The following is a 17,678-nucleotide window of genomic DNA, read 5'->3' on the forward strand; positions in this document are numbered from 1 at the left end:
AAGTCTTAGGGACCTAGCTGACAACTTTAGAAGATATGTCTTATTGAAATTATAGAAATGAAGATCTCCTGTAAAGGCTTACTAACTTAAATTTAGCAGGAGAAATCAGAGGATTCGAGAGGTAGAGAGAATCTTCTATAAACCCAAGGAAATCTGTGACCAAGTAGATCACATTTATACTTCTGAAAACTACGAAAAAAGTCCACCTGAAAGAAACAACCCAGAAAGATGTTTCCTTCATGTTAATTAGTTTATTATAAAGGTACTGCTTAAAAATGTCCCATTGTGAATAGTGTGCAGAGGTTGGGGTCCCAGAGATACCGTGCAACAGAGAACGTGTAGGTCAAGTAGGCTGTGAGTCAATAGGAGTTCTCAACTGTAATTTTAAGACCTATTGTGGAGTGAAATAGAGCAGAAGAAAGAAGTGGGCATCAGAGGCAGTGGTGGGAGGAGCTCAGCAGGGGCAGTGGTGGGTGGAGCTCAGCAGGGGCAGTGGTGGGAGGAGCTCAGAACAAAATGCTGCAATTATAAAAGAGGAAGGCCTCCAACCAGTGACCCAAGGTCCCACCCAGATGAAGCAGAAAAGCAAAGAGCACTGACCCAAAGGAAGCAGAATAAAGAGATGGGATCTGAAATCAATAAGATCGGAAGTAGGGAGACAGAGAAACAACAACAACAACAACAACAACAACAACAACAACAACAACAACAATAGCAAAACAGTTTTTTTTCAAAAAATGCTAAAAGTCTGAAACCTCAACCTGAGCTGAAAAAGATAAAAAGAGAAAAAAGTAAATTGTTGATATAAAAAATTAAAAGATCTAATCACAGCAGACACAATTTTATTAACATAATCATACAGGAATACCATGAATAGATTTGTATAAATCTGTCAACTTACAATTTTTTTTCTGAAATCACAAACTACCAAACTGAGCCAAGAAGATATAAGAGAACTCAAATAGTCCTGTGACTGCTGAAAAATTGAAAGTGTAACATAAAGATCTTAAAGAAAAAAATCTCCAAGTTAAATAATGTGTTGATTAATTTTACCGAGTATTTGAGGAAAAATTTACATCAATTCTGCAAAAATCTTTTCCAATTAGAAGAGACACAACTCAGTTAATTTTGCCAGACTAATAGTACATAAAGAGTTTATATTTAAAAAAAAACTATAGACCAATATCTCTCACGAACTAAAACTCTATTACTAGTAAAGCAATATTTGCAAGTAAAATCCTTAAAGCCATAAATAATCATTATTAAATAAGATTTGCTCCCGGCATACAAGGTTAGTTCAATATTTGAAGACTGACATTTAATATAAACTACCATATCAACAGACTCAAAAGTAAAATCAGAATTTCATATCAACAGGCAAAGCAGTTGGTAAAAACCCAACACCCATTCATGTTAAGCACTGTCAGTAAACTGAGAACAGAACACTTCCTCACTTCAATAAAGAACTTCTGCAGAACCCTACACTAGAGCCAGCTGACAGCCCAGGCTCTACTGCTTCCCCTCCAACTCTGGGAGCAAGACAAAGCTGCCTAAATTCTAATACTCTCGTTCAATGAATTATTGGAAATGTGTCCATTGTAATAAGTGAGGACAAAAGAAGCATAAAGTCATTTAGATCTGCCTTTCTATATAGATGTATAAAATTCTTAAAAATCCATCTCAGGGGACAAAAGGAAAGAAAACAAAAGTTAGATAAGAGTTGATCAAAGTCATAGGACAAAAAATCGGGATATGCAAGGTGAACCACATGTCTGTGTAGTAGCACAAGTCACCCATAACAAAAACAAGAAACATGATGGCACTCATAATCACTCCCCAAAATGGAATATTCAGCTTTAAAAATCAAGAAAAATATATGTAGGGCCTAGATTTGCAATATTTTGTGTGTGTGTGTGTGTGTGTGTGTGTGTGTGTTACATAAAATACTATATTGTAGTATATACATATATATATTTATATATTATATAAATAAAGAAAACTAGATTTAATGGAGTCATGCACTATTTTCACAGATTAGGAAATTTAACATTGTAAAGATACCAGTCATCTTTGTACATGGATCTACAGGTTTAAAGCAACTCTGATCAAAATAGTGTTTATATAGTATAGGGTACGACTTGTTAAACAATCTTGATGAAGGACTAAAGTAAGATAAATAATCCCAGGCCTTATTTTAGCCTGAATGGAACTTCAGTGATCAAGGCAGTGTGGCACCTGTGGCAGCCCAGACAACAATAGGTCAATGGGTAAACTAAAGAGTACAGAAATAGACCCTGACAAATGTGCCTCACTAGCATTTGGCAATGATGTGGGGTACCTGAATGGAGACTTTTCAGAGAAAGATGTCTGGATGACTGGCTACTTGCAGTTAAAATGATGAATACAAGTTTAAATGTCATGCCATATACAAAATTCAACTCCAAATGGATTATATAAAACACTAGTGATGTAACTTCTGAAAAGCACCCGGGGTTTAACTGTGTGCACAATTCCTGGACCAGACACCAAACATGTGATCTATTAAAAGTAAAATTGGTGATCTGAGCATCTTCATACTGGATCATCAAGTGTGTTTTTTTCTGCCAAAGGCCCTGTTGGGAAGAGTAAGAGACAAACTGCAGATCAAGGGAACTATTCGCAAACCACCATGTGTGTGACAAAGGACTTTCCTGGAATAGAGAAAGAATTCTTGAAACCAACAGTGAAGAAAAACAAGTAATTTGATTAGAAAACACAGCGCAGATGAGCAGCTCAGTGAAAAGGGTATCCAGATGGCCAGTGGGCACACAGAAAACACAGAAAGATGTTTAAAATCACTAGCCATTGGGCAAGCACAAATTGAAAAGACCCAACAGCAGCAAGAACAAATACCTAGGTCCAGCAAAAGTCTCCCAGACCTCTTTAGAGAGCATCTCTATGACTTACTCGATAATTAAGTATCTAACTATAGTATGACCTAGCTAGGGCTCTCTTGGACATTTAGTCTAGAAAAGCAGAAACGTGTTTATAATAAAACATGTATACAATGATCTTAACTACTTCATTTAATAGCTTCAAACTAGAAGAGTTCTTCTATTTTATCTTATTCTGACCCCCCCGTGTGTGTGTGTGTGTGTGTGTGTGTGTGTGTGAGAGAGAGAGAGAGAGAGAGAGAGAGAGAGAGAGAGAGAGAGAGAGAAAAGAAGGGAGGGAGAGGGAGGGAGGGAGAGAGAGGTATGGAGGGAGAGATAGAGACACAAAGAGGGAGAGAGGGAGAGAGAACAACAGAGATGAGTGTTAAGTGTCTTCCTCTATCTGCCTTATATTTTGAGATGTTTTCTGTCCTGAATGCAGAGTTCAGTGATTCAGCCAGGCTGGCCACCAGTGAGCTCCAGGGATCCTCCTGTCTCCTCCTCATCATCGGAAACATTGGGATTGCACCAGCTCTTATATGGGCGCTGGGGATTGGAACATGGATCCTTCTGTTTGTGTGGAAAGCACTTCACTAGTTGAGACTTCTCCCCGACCCTGAGTTCAGTTCTTTAATGGGTTCAACAAACTTAGTATATCCATACACGGCCTTGGCAATATTGGGCATAACTGGCAATAAAAACAAAGTGTTGGCATAGCAGCCGCTTAGATGACCCTCTAGAGCAGCAGTTATTGACCTATGCATTGCTATCCCTTTGGGGGTTGAACAATTCTTTCACAGGGATCACCTAAGATCATCAGAAAACACAAGTATGATCTACAACAGTAGCAAAATTAGAGTTATGAAGTAGCAACAAAAATAATTTTGTGTTTGGGGTCACCACAACATGAGGAACTGTATTAAAAGGTCCCAGCATTAAAAGGTTGAGAATCACTGCTTTAGAGAATCATGTGGGGAAAAAAATCATGATAGCCATAAATGGTTTACAAATACCCTGTGATTTTGTTTACATAATGTTCTTTATGTAACAGAAGAGTAGAAATGAAAAACATGTCAGCAGGCTGGGTAGGAGCAAGGAAAGGGAAGAGAGAATAAGAAAGGTCTGTTAGCGTATGTAGCAGATGTGCAGCTTGGTCTCCATGCAGGGTCCTTAACAACTGGGAGTGGGGGCTGTCCCTGAATCTGTTGCCTGCCTGTGGATCCTGTTTCCCTAACTGGGAGGCCTTGTCTGGCCTCAGTGGGAGAGGATGTGCCTAGTCCTGCAGTGAGTTGATGTGCCAAGATGGGTGATACTGGGGGAGGGAGGGCTCCCTCTTCCTAGAAAGGAGGGGGTTAGGGGACTGTGTGAGGGGAGGGTGGAGGACTTTGGTCAGGATGCAAAGTGAATAAATAAATAGATAAATAAATTTTAAAAAGAAAGATGTGTTGGGATTTGTGTGTGTGTGTGTGTGTTTGCACACATGTATGAGCGTTCACATTCTTCCTTGCCTGTATGTGCACCATGTGTGTGCAGCACCTATTGAGGCCCGAAGGGCACACTGGCCTTGAAACAGGAGTTATACATGTTTGGAGCTGCCATGTGGGTAATGAGAACTGAACCTGAGTCCTCTACTTTGATAAGAGAATCAATCCGATGATTTTCTAAGACAATATTGCCACAGGTAATTGGGTAAAGTACATAAAGAATCCTTTCTTCCTCCATGATTTCTTCCTACAGCATGTCAATCCATTATTATCTTGTGGTGTTAAATTTTAAAATGTTAGACAGCACAAGAACTCGGAGACTACGGTTTTGGGGAGTGTTTATATTTGCTTTTTAAAGTTTAATATTTTTTTCTTGTACGACTTCTGATTTGGTACTTAAGGTAGTAGAGAAAAAAAAACCCTTAGAAATTTCCCCAACTTATTCTCCATTTATTGGTTTCATCATTTTATAATTCTAAATATGTAAATTTCATTTAAATTTTGTTGAGAATGTGTTGTGTCTGTCTATACATGAGTACATGCATGCATGTATGTGTATACCTGTAACATCAAGGCTGGGCAAGGTGGGGAATGTGGAGACTGAAGTGTCACTGGGGCTCACTGACAGTGAGCTGAGCTGAAAAGCAGTGAGCTCCAGAATCATTGTGATACACTGTCTCGAAGGATTAGTCATAAGGCGAGAGAGGTAGAGTAAGGCACACACTCGTGTGCACATGTGCAGTCTAGAGGATGCTATCATGGGGACTACAGGTGTGTGCTCTCCTTGAGTGCTAGGTCCTTGTGCTTCTGTGCAGGAGGCACTCTTGCCCACTGAGCCACCTCCTTACATTGTGTTTGGATAGCAAGTTCCTGGTTTCTCAGATTCTCAAGTTCATTTGCAGGTTTAACTTAGTAACCTCTGTCCTGTAATCACTTTTATCAGTGCCCATGGTATCTCCATTTTCATGGTTACATTTGTATATCCATAGTTTTTATTAACGTGGTTGCATTTTTTCAAAGGCACAGGATCCCTCCATCCCCCAACCCCTACCCCCATCAAGGACTTGCTTTTGAATGGACTAATTTCTCTGTCTCTTATTTTTAATTGATTTATATGCACTTTTATCCTCTCTAATTCCTTCCTTCTGCTTTCCTCATGCTTCATACATTGTTTCTTGTGCGACTTTTAAATTGGGTTATTTTTGTTTTTTCTTATTTAGGGTAGTATAAACTAATTGTGGCCACGAAGCTTCTGTGGGGCGCTGCTTTTCTGTATGAAGTGAGCACAGGAGTTCCACTGCCGCTGTTTCCTGATACCCAGGTTCAGAGTTTGGGTTTTGTGTTTATACCCTAGGTTCTCAGAGGTAAAGCCTTTGTTAGGGCAAATTTCACCACTCCCCTGTGCCTCTCTTTTCATTGGTTACTTGTTTGCTTGCTTTTTAAAAGAGTTTCAAAGTTTTTTATTTTGTGCTTATGAGCTTTTGGTTCCTATGAGTGGGCAGTGCCCCAAGGAGGCCAAAAGAGGATGCCAGATTACCTGAAACCCGAGTTACAGGTGGTTGTGAATTACCGTGTGGGTCCTGGGAACTGAACCTGAGTCCCCTGCATGAGCAACCTGTACTCTGAACCCCTGATCTACCTCCCTCTCCATCCCCTCAACTCTGTTATGGAGTTTTGGTGTATGCCTTGTATTTCTTTTGTTTACATTATCTTTACACACTTTGTTCTCTGTGAATGTGTGACAGATGGACTCAGACCCTAATTCCATATTTTGATTGTTGAATTACTATTTTATAGAAATTTGACAGACTTGTAATATTGATCTTACATCTTTTAAGTCTCCTGAATGGATTAGTTCAAATAGGCTTTTAGTGAATTTCTTAGGATTTTTTGCATACATGCACCCGTCATCTGAAATTAGAAATGGTTCTGTTTATTCCTTTACAATCTGTGTGCCGTTTTAATTTTTTCTTGCTTTGTTACTCTGTCTAGAATCTCCAGTACCACCTTGAGAATTGTTGTGGAAGCAGATATCAAGGTCGTGTTCCTGACTGTGGGAGATAGCAGTTCATGTTTCTCCATTAACACTGACTTGGGCCATCAAGTCACCATTTTGAATATAGTTTTGCAGGCAGGTCCCACAGTTATTATTCTAAAATATTTAGAATTTTCTTTTTACGTCTCTGTTAACATGATATCAGGAAGTGTATATACTCTCTGAGAACTTTCTCCATTCAACAAGCTTATAAATATTGCTTCATGAACATTTTTTCCTCTCTGATCATTATACAATATTCCATTTTGTAAACACACCATGATTTATCCAGCCTTTGTTTTGTCTATGGCTGCTTTGATTGTTTCCACAATTCGGCTACTATGAAGAATGTTTTTATGACAATTACACTCAATGATGCCCTCTGGCATAAATTTGCATGATTTTCTCTTGGGACTTCACCTGGGCATGAACCAATATAAATAATAAAATAGAAATATTTTATGTGGATGTTGAGAATCTGAACTCAGGTCTTCATGCTCGTGTGGCAAACATTTTAACCATTGAGCCATCTCCCCAGTGCCCAAATGTTTTCACATTTTATGAGATAATGCCATTGTGTTTGCTAATATGGTTCTACAAACTGGCATTTTCACCAGTATAACATGCCTCATATTCTCCCTGTGCATGTACAGTCTCTGATCTTTTAGTATTCAACATGTAGCACTTAGTTTTGCCAACTTTAAACAAACCTGGACGCCCCATTAAAGGAAATCTTAGAGAAGTTCCCTCTATCAGACTGCCATGTGGATAAGTGGGAGGTAGGGTATTTTCTTGATTATTGACTGATGTGGTGGACCCAGTTCACTGAGGATGCATCATCCTTAAGAAGATAGGACTAATTATAAGTTGACCAGAGCCATGAGGAGCACACTGATAAGCAATGCCCCTTCATGGTCTCTACTTCAGCTCTGGCTTTGGCTTTATAACCCATTTCCTCCTCAATTTGCTTTTTATCATAGTGTTTATTACAATAGAGAGCAAACGAGTGTTTCCTCATGTAAGTATCAAAACTTGGGGCTTAGTTTGTATTTCCCTACTGGCTTAATGGGATTGGATAGTTTATAAGTGAGTGTGCTTCAATATGAGTCCAGTGGCTCTTCTGAGCTGTAAATTCCAGTGCAACTAGTGTAAAATCTGTACAGCAAGAAGGATACACACAAGGGGCTTTCCTTGTCTAGGGGGATCTTGGGAACAGAGGAACCAAATGCTGCCATCTTGAATATATTCTAGGCCCCTCTGTTGAACCTCTTTACCTCAGTGTGACCATTCAAAGGTGATGTTGAGTCCTGATCTGTGGACTCAGGCTCTTTTCCCACCTGGGTTGGTTATTTCACTTTTTGGTCCCCCAACAATAATATCTTTTACATACTACATGAAGTTATCCAAGTATATTTGATGATACATTAGGGCTAATTTGGCCTCAGTCCTGTAATATCATTTTATGTAGTATCCACTAATCATAATGCTTCCTGGAGAAGTCTCGCTTCGTGTTCTAGCCTTCTGTGGTTTGCACTATGTATTGGCTTCCTCTCCAATAACTTGGAAGGTTTATGGAATATTTTTAGCTCCTCCACTGGCTGCCATGTAACTACATACACTATCCCTTTATGCCGTGCTTATTGAATTATAACTTAAGAGATTTTTCCAATCGTAAAAAGCAAGGAGGTTCATTTGCTTCCTCAGACTCACTTCTCCACAGGCCTGTTTAAGTGTGGTGTGGTCCATTCCTTTGGACCTTAAGCATTGTCCTTCTACATCTAGAGCCATCTATCAGCTTCCGATGTATTTGCCTCATCTTCAAACATGAACACTGGCAGATAAACATCCTACTTGGGATCCAGAGACTCCAGAAAACACTTCACTGTAAAAAACTCATAGGCAATTTCAGTTCTGAAGGACTGAAAGAGAATGCTGTACCGAGATGGTCCTTCTTCCATCCTCTTTGTCTCTGTTTCCATGTCCTGTTGGAACATGGCAGGAAATCCTTGTCCTTGTCCTCTTTCCTTGCCTGCTTAACTATTTGGATGCCAACACTGGCTTCTGAAAGTACTGTGTCCTGTGAGAGCAATGTAGGTCTCCCTATCAGCACTGGCAAGGCAATAGGGTCTCCCCTAGGTATGAGCAAGTTCTGCTGTCACTATTCTTCCCCTGAGCCTCTTGCTAGTGAAGGTACAGCTTGGGGGCTCTATTGCACACAGCATAGATTTAGAATCTGAGTTTCTCTCTGTTGTCCGCCTTTCTCCTTCAACCTCAGGGGATGTGGGTTCACTTCATGAAGGTTTTCGTGGAAGTTTTCTGCTTTCTGAGGTCAGAGAATCCGCTTTTCTAAGCTTCATGCCTCAAGTGGAAAGATTGACCATGCTTCCCCTCTTGTGGTCTCTCTTCCCTGTCCTTCCTGAATACTAATACAGGAGCCTTCTATCCAGCCCTGGTGCTTCTGTGGGCTGTTCAGCTTTAGCTCCTATGTGTTACTCTACCTTGGAATTTTCCTTTGTGTCCATCATGGGAAAAATTTGCCTTCTTGCCTGGGGATTCATCCATGTAGGCATAAAACTGACATGTTTTATTGCAGTCAGCATATCTTGGGGCTGGTAACTGAGTGAGAACTTGGAGAATGCTTGAGGGGGTACCCACCCCATTTCCCAGTTCATTTCTCTTAAAGAACAGCTGTGAGGGGCCCCTGTTCAAGGATAACTTATGGCCTGGATGGCTGGCAGGAGTGCTACCTTGTTAGCCCAAGGGAAACCTGAGACTGGGACATAGGCTGAGACCTTGAGGGTCAGAGCAAACAATGACTGGCATGGGGGACTTTAAGACCTCTAGACTCAAGCCCAAGTGACCCTTGGGATCAGATGTGTGCCCAACTACTTCTTTGAATAGGAATTTGGAAGAAATAAAGAAAACAAATCTGTTTTCCACACTGGGGACCACCTCAAATGCACAGAGAGACAAAGATAGGAACAGCAGTCATTTTTCACAAAGAGAAATTGGATCAAGAGATAACCCCCAAATGCCAACTCTAAGAGTGTTTAGCCATATAGGGGATGGAACATTGAACAACTCATAGGAATTAAAGTAGCTTTAAGCAGATTTTGCTATTCAGGGGATTGGGCAGCTCAAATGGTGTCTAGATATGATAACTGTCCCATTCTATGTCTTATTTAGCCTTCATAGTCGCACTGTGAACAGATATAATTACCTCTACCTTCTTTAGCTGTGATTCTCAACTGGGGAACATTTGACAATGTCTAGGGATGCTTCTGATAGTTTTAGTTTCAGAGAGAGGAGGAAGTTACTGGCAGGTAGGGAGTAGAAAGCAGGAATGTGACCTTCTGTCATATAATACAGGCAGCTTCTTGCAACTATGGGTCATCTGACTCTGTGATGGCCAAGCTTTACTTTCATCCTGACTAGCTTTGGAGTTACCTAGGAATCACATGCCTCTAGGTGTATCTGTGAGGGTATTTTCAGAGAGGTTTAACTGGAGAAATGATCCACCTTGATAATGGATGACTTCATCTCATGGGATGGATGGGGTTCTATGCTGAATAAAAAGTAGGCTCTACTCTCTACGGTGTGTGTCTTATCTTGTCAGGATGGGAAGAAGTCAGGAGTTAAAGCTGAGAGCTGTTTGGCCATGCATGATATTGTTTCTGGCATGATGGACTGTACCCTTTCAAACTGTGAGCCAGAACCGACTCTTCTTTCCAGAAGTCAGCTCTCACCTGATGTTCATCCACAGGACACAGTAACTAACGCGGGCCCCAAATATCAATAGTGAGAAATGGCTGAGGAATATTGATCTTCACTCAGACAGCAAGCCCAAGTCTTCATACAACCAGTGTTGGTGACAAGGCAGGGAATTTAGGAAGAATACCTCCAGCTCAGGTTTTTTTTCTAAGCATTTCCTGGCTGCTGTTCTCATCACCATTGCATAGACGCAAAGACCAAGATGTAGGAAGAGTAGGTGTGTAGGTTCCTTTTGCATGAAAGCCACCAAGGTAGCATAAACAATTTCATTGGCGAGGTAGAGTGTCATGTGCTCTTTAAGTTTCTTAAAAGTCAACTTTGGAAGCAAGGACACCATTCCTTTCTCACAAACCCAGGTTCTGTTTATGCCAAGTGTTCTTCAAAACCCCTGTACTGGGTCAGATTGCCATCCTTGCTCTGTGGTGGGGAGTTGGGAAAGCAGACAGCTGGTAAGAGTGGTGAGCCCTTGAGGGCAGTCAGAAGATAAGTGGTTTCCAACAACTGTTACCATCGATTATCTCCTGGGATGAAAATGCCTACAGTGGAAACGGGAGCTGTGGAAGCTCATCTTTACCAGCTCCAGCTGGCCACTATTTCCCAGTCAATTTCTGTTGGATGCTGTCAGCTTCCTGTTTGATGGTATTTCCCTCCCCCAACCAGGCTCCAGGATATTGATGATGCTTTGATGTCTGTCTGCTGCTCCTATCTATCTGCTACTTGCATTGAAACCAAAGCATAGCAACTATAGGTTGCTCTCTGGACCATGTGGGAGCACAACTTAAAGAGGAAACCACAGTTTTAGCAGTTTTAGTCCAGGAATATTTGGCTGTAAAACTCTGGGCATGGTGAGGTAGAGTGTCATGATGGTGGAGCAAGGCTATTTCCTCATATCATGGTGAATAAGAAGGAGGAGAGGACAAGGAAGACAAGGGAAGAGCCAATGACAAGACACCCAGGGAAACCTCTACAACTAAATCCTACTTTCCAAAGTCTTCAGGGTCTCCCCAAAATAGTGTCACAGACTGGGGACCCAAGCATTCAAAATATGAAGGACATCTGTTATTCAAGCCCTAACTTTGTCATCAGGGATGCAGCATGAGCATCCCTGGGACCTGTGCTTTTAGTTATTGGGCTATCTGTGTTTCTTGAAGGACTTTGATGTGTGAGTCCAGATGTTCTATTCTCCACACCTCTGCCCTGCGCCTCACCTCCCTTGCTGGTTCATAGCCCAAGACATAGTTTAAGAACAAAATAAATAAATCTTGATATTAGGTTAAATGCAAGTCCTGATGAATACTATTTTACATAGCAAAAGGGATGTGTCTTTTCTAGAGGAAACAGAAAACTCAGAGGTTATAGATTTCTTCTCTCAGCTCTGTCCCAGCCTTGGAGACCATTGCTAGAGCAACAGCACCGGATGTCCAGTCCCCAGCAGGGACTGTGTGATTCTTTGAGAGCATTCTAGGCCTCAGATTTCTGACTATGATGGAGACAAGGTCATTAGGGAACTGTCTTCAGGGTGGTATCCTAGGTCTTGGCCTTCTCCTCTGGTGTTCCCTAGGTCCTTGTATGGAAGTCTTGACTGTTTAAACTGGGGAGAGTGGGTTCAGTTACCTGTCCCCATACACTGACTGATAATGGACCTCTGAGGGAGAAGAAAAAGAACAGCTGGCTAGGGCTCTACCCTGAAGGCATCCAAAGCTCTGGGTGAAAGAATGTGGTGCTACTAGTATCTCCTTCTGGATACCCATGGTGAGATGCAGATGCCCATGGTGAGATGCAGGTACTCATGGTGAGAAGCAGGTACCCATGGTGAGATGCAGGTACCCATGGTGGGATGCAGATGCCCATGGTGAGATGCAGGTACCCATGGTGAGATGCAGGTACCCATGGTGAGATGCAGATGCCCATGGTGAGATGCAGGTACCCATGGTGGGATGCAGATGCCCATGGTGAGATGCAGGTACCCATGGTGAGATGCAGGTACCCATGGTGAGATGCAGGTATTCATGGTGAGATGCAGGTACCCATGGTGAGATGCAGGTACCCATGGTGAGATGCAGGTACCCATGGTGAGATGCAGGTACCCAGATGCAGGTACCCATGGTGAGATGCAGGTATCCATGGTGGGATGCAGATGCCCATGGTGAGATGCAGGTACCCATGGTGAGATGCAGGTATTCATGGTGAGATGCAGGTACCCATGGTGGGATGCAGATGCCCATGGTGAGATGCAGGTACCCATGGTGAGATGCAGGTACCCATGGTGAGATGCAGGTACCCAGATGCAGGTACCCATGGTGAGATGCAGGTATCCATGGTGGGATGCAGATGCCCATGGTGAGATGCAGGTACCCATGGTGAGATGCAGGTATTCATGGTGAGATGCAGGTACCCATGGTGGGATGCAGATGCCCATGGTGAGATGCAGGTACCCATGGTGAGATGCAGGTACCCATGGTGAGATGCAGGTATTCATGGTGAGATGCAGGTATTCATGGTGAGATGCAGGTACCCATGGTGGGATGCAGATGCCCATGGTGAGATGCAGGTACCCATGGTGAGATGCAGGTACCCATGGTGAGATGCAGGTATTCATGGTGAGATGCAGGTACCCATGGTGAGATGCAGGTGCCCATGGTGAGATGCAGGTACCCATGGTGAGATGCAGGTGCCCATGGTGGAACACAGAGCAGATGAGATAGCAGTGGGAGAGCTGAGACTCTCCTCAGTGCTCGCCTCTTTGCTTGGCATGTGAATGCTGGTGATGGTGGTAGCCTCTTAGATTCAGGTGTGCACACTGGGTCTCTTTACAGTTCTGGCCTTCTGTGCCACTAAGTCTGAAATAATGAAGGAAGTTGGTCAGTGTTGGGGATGCAGGCTGGGTTCTACAGCCACCCTTTTCAAATGTCACCATGTACTGCTTTCCCACTTTGAGAGTGATTGATGAGTACTGACAGCCTAATGCCACTGTAGCTTGCTATTTCGTATAGCACACAGGGCAGAGCGTGGACTGGCAACCAAGGGGGTCCTTGGAGAAAGGAGACAGGGGCAACTGGCTCTTTTAATATTTAAATGTGGAGAAAGTTCCCATGGTAGGTAATTATTCACACCAAAGATTCTAAGAGGCTCAAATTTGGGATGCCCAGTGAAGTCTACCTCTGGTTCCTCATAAGAAAGGGGTGTCTATGGTGCCCTTCCAGACTGCCACCTTTGACTGTCACCTGAAAGAATGACATGAGAAAGCAAAACTCTGGAAAAAGATAGAAAGATCCAGCAGAAGGAATAAGGGACCTGGAGCTAAACTGTTCTGTTGACAATCTGTATGACTTGCATAGCCTAGTCACCTCTCTACACCCATGATCTTTTTAAAGTGCGGAGAAAGAAGGTTTGGTTTGGTTTGGTTTGATTTGTTTGGTTTGGTTTTCTGAGACATGGTTTCTCTGAATATCCAGAGACTGTCCTGGCAGTCACTCTACAGATGAGGCTGGCCTTGAACTCAGACCCCCCTGCCTCTACCTCCTGAGTGCTGGCATTAATGGCATGCACCACCATGCCCAGTGTGAGAGGGGAGTTTTTAGTTTGGAAAACACAGAAAGTATTTACTGCGCCCCCTCTCTGTGGAGAAGTTGGACAGCCTAAGAAGACATCAAAGTTCAAATTTTCAGAATCACCATCCTTGCCGAATGGGTATTGATTTTGCACCATTGGGAGACCGAGAAATTGTAAGGAAAACATCGTAAATGAGGGGTTGCATGAACATTAAACACTAATGTAGGCAAGGCTAACTCCTGGTGACAGGAAGCAGAGGTGGGAAGTGGCTGCCTGGAGCCAGCGACTTACTGTACGGGGAAAGACGCTAAGCCTTGTGTCCCACTGGTTTCCCCTACAGGCATCTTCTAGTTCAGTTGGATTTTCCACTCCTCAGGATAAACAAGATTCATGAGGACTGTGCCACCTGCATCACAGAACAAGAGAGGCCCACCTTGGAGCACCCAGAGAGCAGTAACTGTAGGTAAGTGATGCTAGTCTCCCAACACCAAGAGTACAACTTTGGCTACCTACCCCAGCCCAGTCCCTTCTGTTCTGTACAGTCATGTCCACAGAGGTCCATGGCCTACAAAACCACAGTGTCCTTTAGAGCGAGCACTCCAGCTCCAGGCTCACAGGTACCTCACCTCTTCAGAAATGACCTGGAGTCTTAGGCATCCCCCCAGCTATAGAGAGGCACACTCTGCTGCTCTTCATCCACCTTGGCTTCAGGAAGCTTGAGGCCATAGGTCAAAGTCTGCCTCCAAGTCAGTTCCTCCTGCAAACTGACTTTGGGCCCCAAGGCACTGGGTGATACTGAGTTCTTCCCCTCTCTCCAGCCCCAGTGACCCTAGGAAAAGTGTTGCTACCAACATTCCTCATGACCACGGTTTGATATTTGCTAGAAGGTCCTCTGCGCATGATGGGAAATAGAATTCTAGGAAGGGGAGGAGAGGAGCTATGATGGGGTGGGGTAGAGGGGTGATCTCTCGGAAAGAGGAAAGCTGAGATGTATGCTAGCACCACAGCACAGGGTAAGACTAGAGACAGTGGATGGGTGGTCTACACACTGCAGGCTTCTTTCTAAAACTTCTGACCTATACCTGGAAGACAAAAGTGTCCCCAAAACTGAACCATAGCATGTGAGGGCTTGGCTTCATCTCCTTCTAGCCATTTCTCCTTCACGGCCTCTCTGCTGTGTCCAGCCTTAGCCAATGCTGTTTGTTTCCCTTAGATGCCCTCCCTTCATTCTAGAAGCAGCATGTTCTAATTTGAATTCTAGCTCAAACTCTAAAGCATTTTAGAGGCCTCCCTGCACCTCTGTGCAGAATGAGTTGTTCCCTCCTCTGTACTCAGAGAACTCTTGGTTCCCCTTCTGCTGCAGCCTTCTGGTTTCTGGCCGTTTCCTTTCCCAAAGGGCAAAACCTGTATCTGGAGAAGGCTCTGTTACACCTGGCACAGCTGGGCATTTAGGAAACACTGTTGAGGGGCTGGGTGTCCTCAATGCATTTGGGGGGCATCTGTGGATGCTGGCATGCTGGTTGGACAAACCCCATCTATATAAGGGCAGCTGATAGCATGTAGGGCAGGACCCTGGGGCTTGGTTTGATCAGCCAGGCTGGGCAGGCACAGAAGAGCAGCCTGGGAAGCAAGAACCTGCCCTACTGAGCCTGTGATATTTACCAGACTGACAGCTTCACAGCCAGAGCAGCCTGGAGACAGGCACTAGCTAGAGAAAGTGGGTCAGCCTGACTCTTCTTCAAGCACCAGGGAGAGCCCTGGGGTTTAGCCATGGCAATGATGGAGACTGAGGCTGTCATTTGCAAGCCTCCAAAGGAAAGGGATTAGTGACTGCTCCAATCTACTAATGTTCTGTGCAACACGGGGTGAGGAGAGCCAGTGGAGATTTTTAAAACCCTGTGCACATTTACATTATGTGTTTATGTGACATGCACATATGTACATCAGTGTGTCTAGATGTGTACGTGAATGCAGGTACACATGTGCATTTTGTATGTGCATGCGTGAGTGCTTCTGTATACACATGTGCATCTGCAAGTACATGTGTATGTGTGAATGCTTGTGTGTTAGTTTGTGCCTATGTGTGTGTGTGTGTGTGTGCGCTGAAAGAACACACATGCCATTCATGCCCACATCATTTGTACAATGAATAAGGAGGAATCCACTACCACCATGTCGAACAGGATCAGGGCAAGATGTAAGCCTAAGGGCACAGGTTCAGCCTGAGTGCAGAATTCACCCTCGACCCCTGCCTCCCTTAGCCTACATTTCTTCATTTGGAAAGCAAGTTGTAGTGTCTATCCTCACAGGGAAGGTGTCTAAGCTGAGGGGTCATGAACATGTTCTATTTTGAATTCCAGCACCCACTCTAGAGGCTTTCCAGGAGCTTCCCGGGTCCTGCCCTCAGAATGACAGTGCACCAGCCGTTGGTAGCAGTGCTCCAATCACGCTCTGCCTGTGAATAGATTCCCAAGCCTCTCCTTGTGTGCATAGCATTCATATTCAGGTTCTCTCTATTTCCAGGGATCCAGAAGTTGATTCCAAAGGGAATGAGAAGCACCGTCTCCCTGGTGGTGGAAGATACTTACATGCACACGACTAGGCTCTAGCAAGTTCTACAACCATAGGCAGCTACCTTCTCTTGGTTGCCTCAGTGATGCAACAAGTCAGTTCTTCTTGTGTGAAGCTCATTTGGAGCAGGCAGAGCAAGAGGCACTGGGCAGATACTGAGGAAAGCATAGGCACTTAGGGCAGGCTCGTGGGAAGCCCCGAAGGGAGACTTTCTACCCCAAAGGTGTCTCTTTCACCTCCTCCTTCACTGACATCCAAAACCTCACCCTCATAGCTGCCGTCTCCTCTCTGAATTATGGGAAAAGTCATTTTCAAATAAAGCTGTGTTCTTCATTTAGAAGCTGAGCCTGCCATGTGGTTCATGCAAACCTCCATGAAGGAAGCTGTCCTGTAACTGGGGAACTTGATGAGTCTTGTGGACAACTGAGTTGATGTTCTTTAGGGAGAGCTGAGTTGATGTTCTTTCTACTTATGCTTGTAGAATGTCTAAACCGTTTCTTTTTAAACTCCCCTTCTCCTCCGACAGTGAGAGCCAAGGAGAGGGTCATTCTCCCTGACTCACAGAGGGACAAGGGCCTCCGCCCCCTTCCTGAATTCTCCGTGGCTTCCCTTCAGAATCCTTTTTCAGCCACATGGGACAATATCCTGCCCCTTCCTAGTTTTGTCTCCTGCCATGCTCACTTCCTCCCCTTGTCCTTAGGCTGAAGCAAATACCGCGTGCTTCTCAGATGAAGCTTCTGGAAGTCTTTCTGCCTCTCTTGGTCAAGAAATATGCATACTAATGGTATATAGATAGTTTTCCTCACAGTGACAAAGTGCTTTATAAAACCAAAATTAAAAAGGAGAGATTTTTGCTCACTATAGCAGAGGTATCAGTCCGTGATCACATGGCCACTTTTGGGGGCTGAGGGCTGGTGCACAGGGATAATATATAGTGGGAGCCTTGGCAGGAAAGCCACTCACCTCATTCCAGCTAGGAAGCAGACAGAGAAGGAACTGAAGATGAGACAGGCCTTTCAAGAGTGCACCTGCAGTGACCTGCTTCTTCCAGTCAGATCTCACCTCCTGGTGGTCCTTGCAGCTTTAGATACAACTACTGAGGGAGAAGGACACCCAGCGTTGTCTGGGTGTCACCAGGACCTTCATGCATGAGCCTTTGGGGTAAGTGTTTATATTCAAACAGTGACAGGCTGGATGTAGACTCTCCTCCAGAGACCTGTGTGGAGAAGGCTTATTTCTCATCCTACTGTGCTACTATTAGGAAGTGGTATAATTTTCAAAATGCGGGGTCTTCTGGAAGAATTCATACCACTGAGTGTGTGTATCGCCCCACTCCCCCGTTCACTTCCTAGC

General features: G+C 43.9%; 1 protein-coding gene across 12 annotated transcripts in view; it reads left to right on the forward strand.

Annotated features, from left to right (window-relative positions):
• The window catches only part of LOC134482310 (uncharacterized), a 399,485-nt gene that overhangs the window by 360,734 nt on the left and 21,073 nt on the right, over window positions 1–17,678 (forward strand). For 8 of the 12 annotated variants that reach the window (XR_010058332.1, XR_010058328.1, XR_010058330.1 and 5 more), the window contains 2 exons: window positions 14,095–14,217; window positions 16,278–16,665. Coding sequence is in view for 4 of the 12 variants with exons in the window: in XM_063275800.1 (XP_063131870.1) it covers window positions 14,095–14,217; window positions 16,278–16,356 (202 nt within the window). In the remaining 8 variants the exon portion in view is untranslated. Of the gene's footprint in view, window positions 1–14,094; window positions 14,218–16,277; window positions 16,666–17,678 lie in introns of those variants that run through there. The other 4 variants (XR_010058329.1, XM_063275798.1, XM_063275799.1 and 1 more) reach the window with 1 other exon arrangement.

The sequence above is a fragment of the Rattus norvegicus genome, chromosome 16 (assembly GCF_036323735.1).
Source record: "Rattus norvegicus strain BN/NHsdMcwi chromosome 16, GRCr8, whole genome shotgun sequence".
NCBI lineage: Eukaryota > Metazoa > Chordata > Mammalia > Rodentia > Muridae > Rattus > Rattus norvegicus.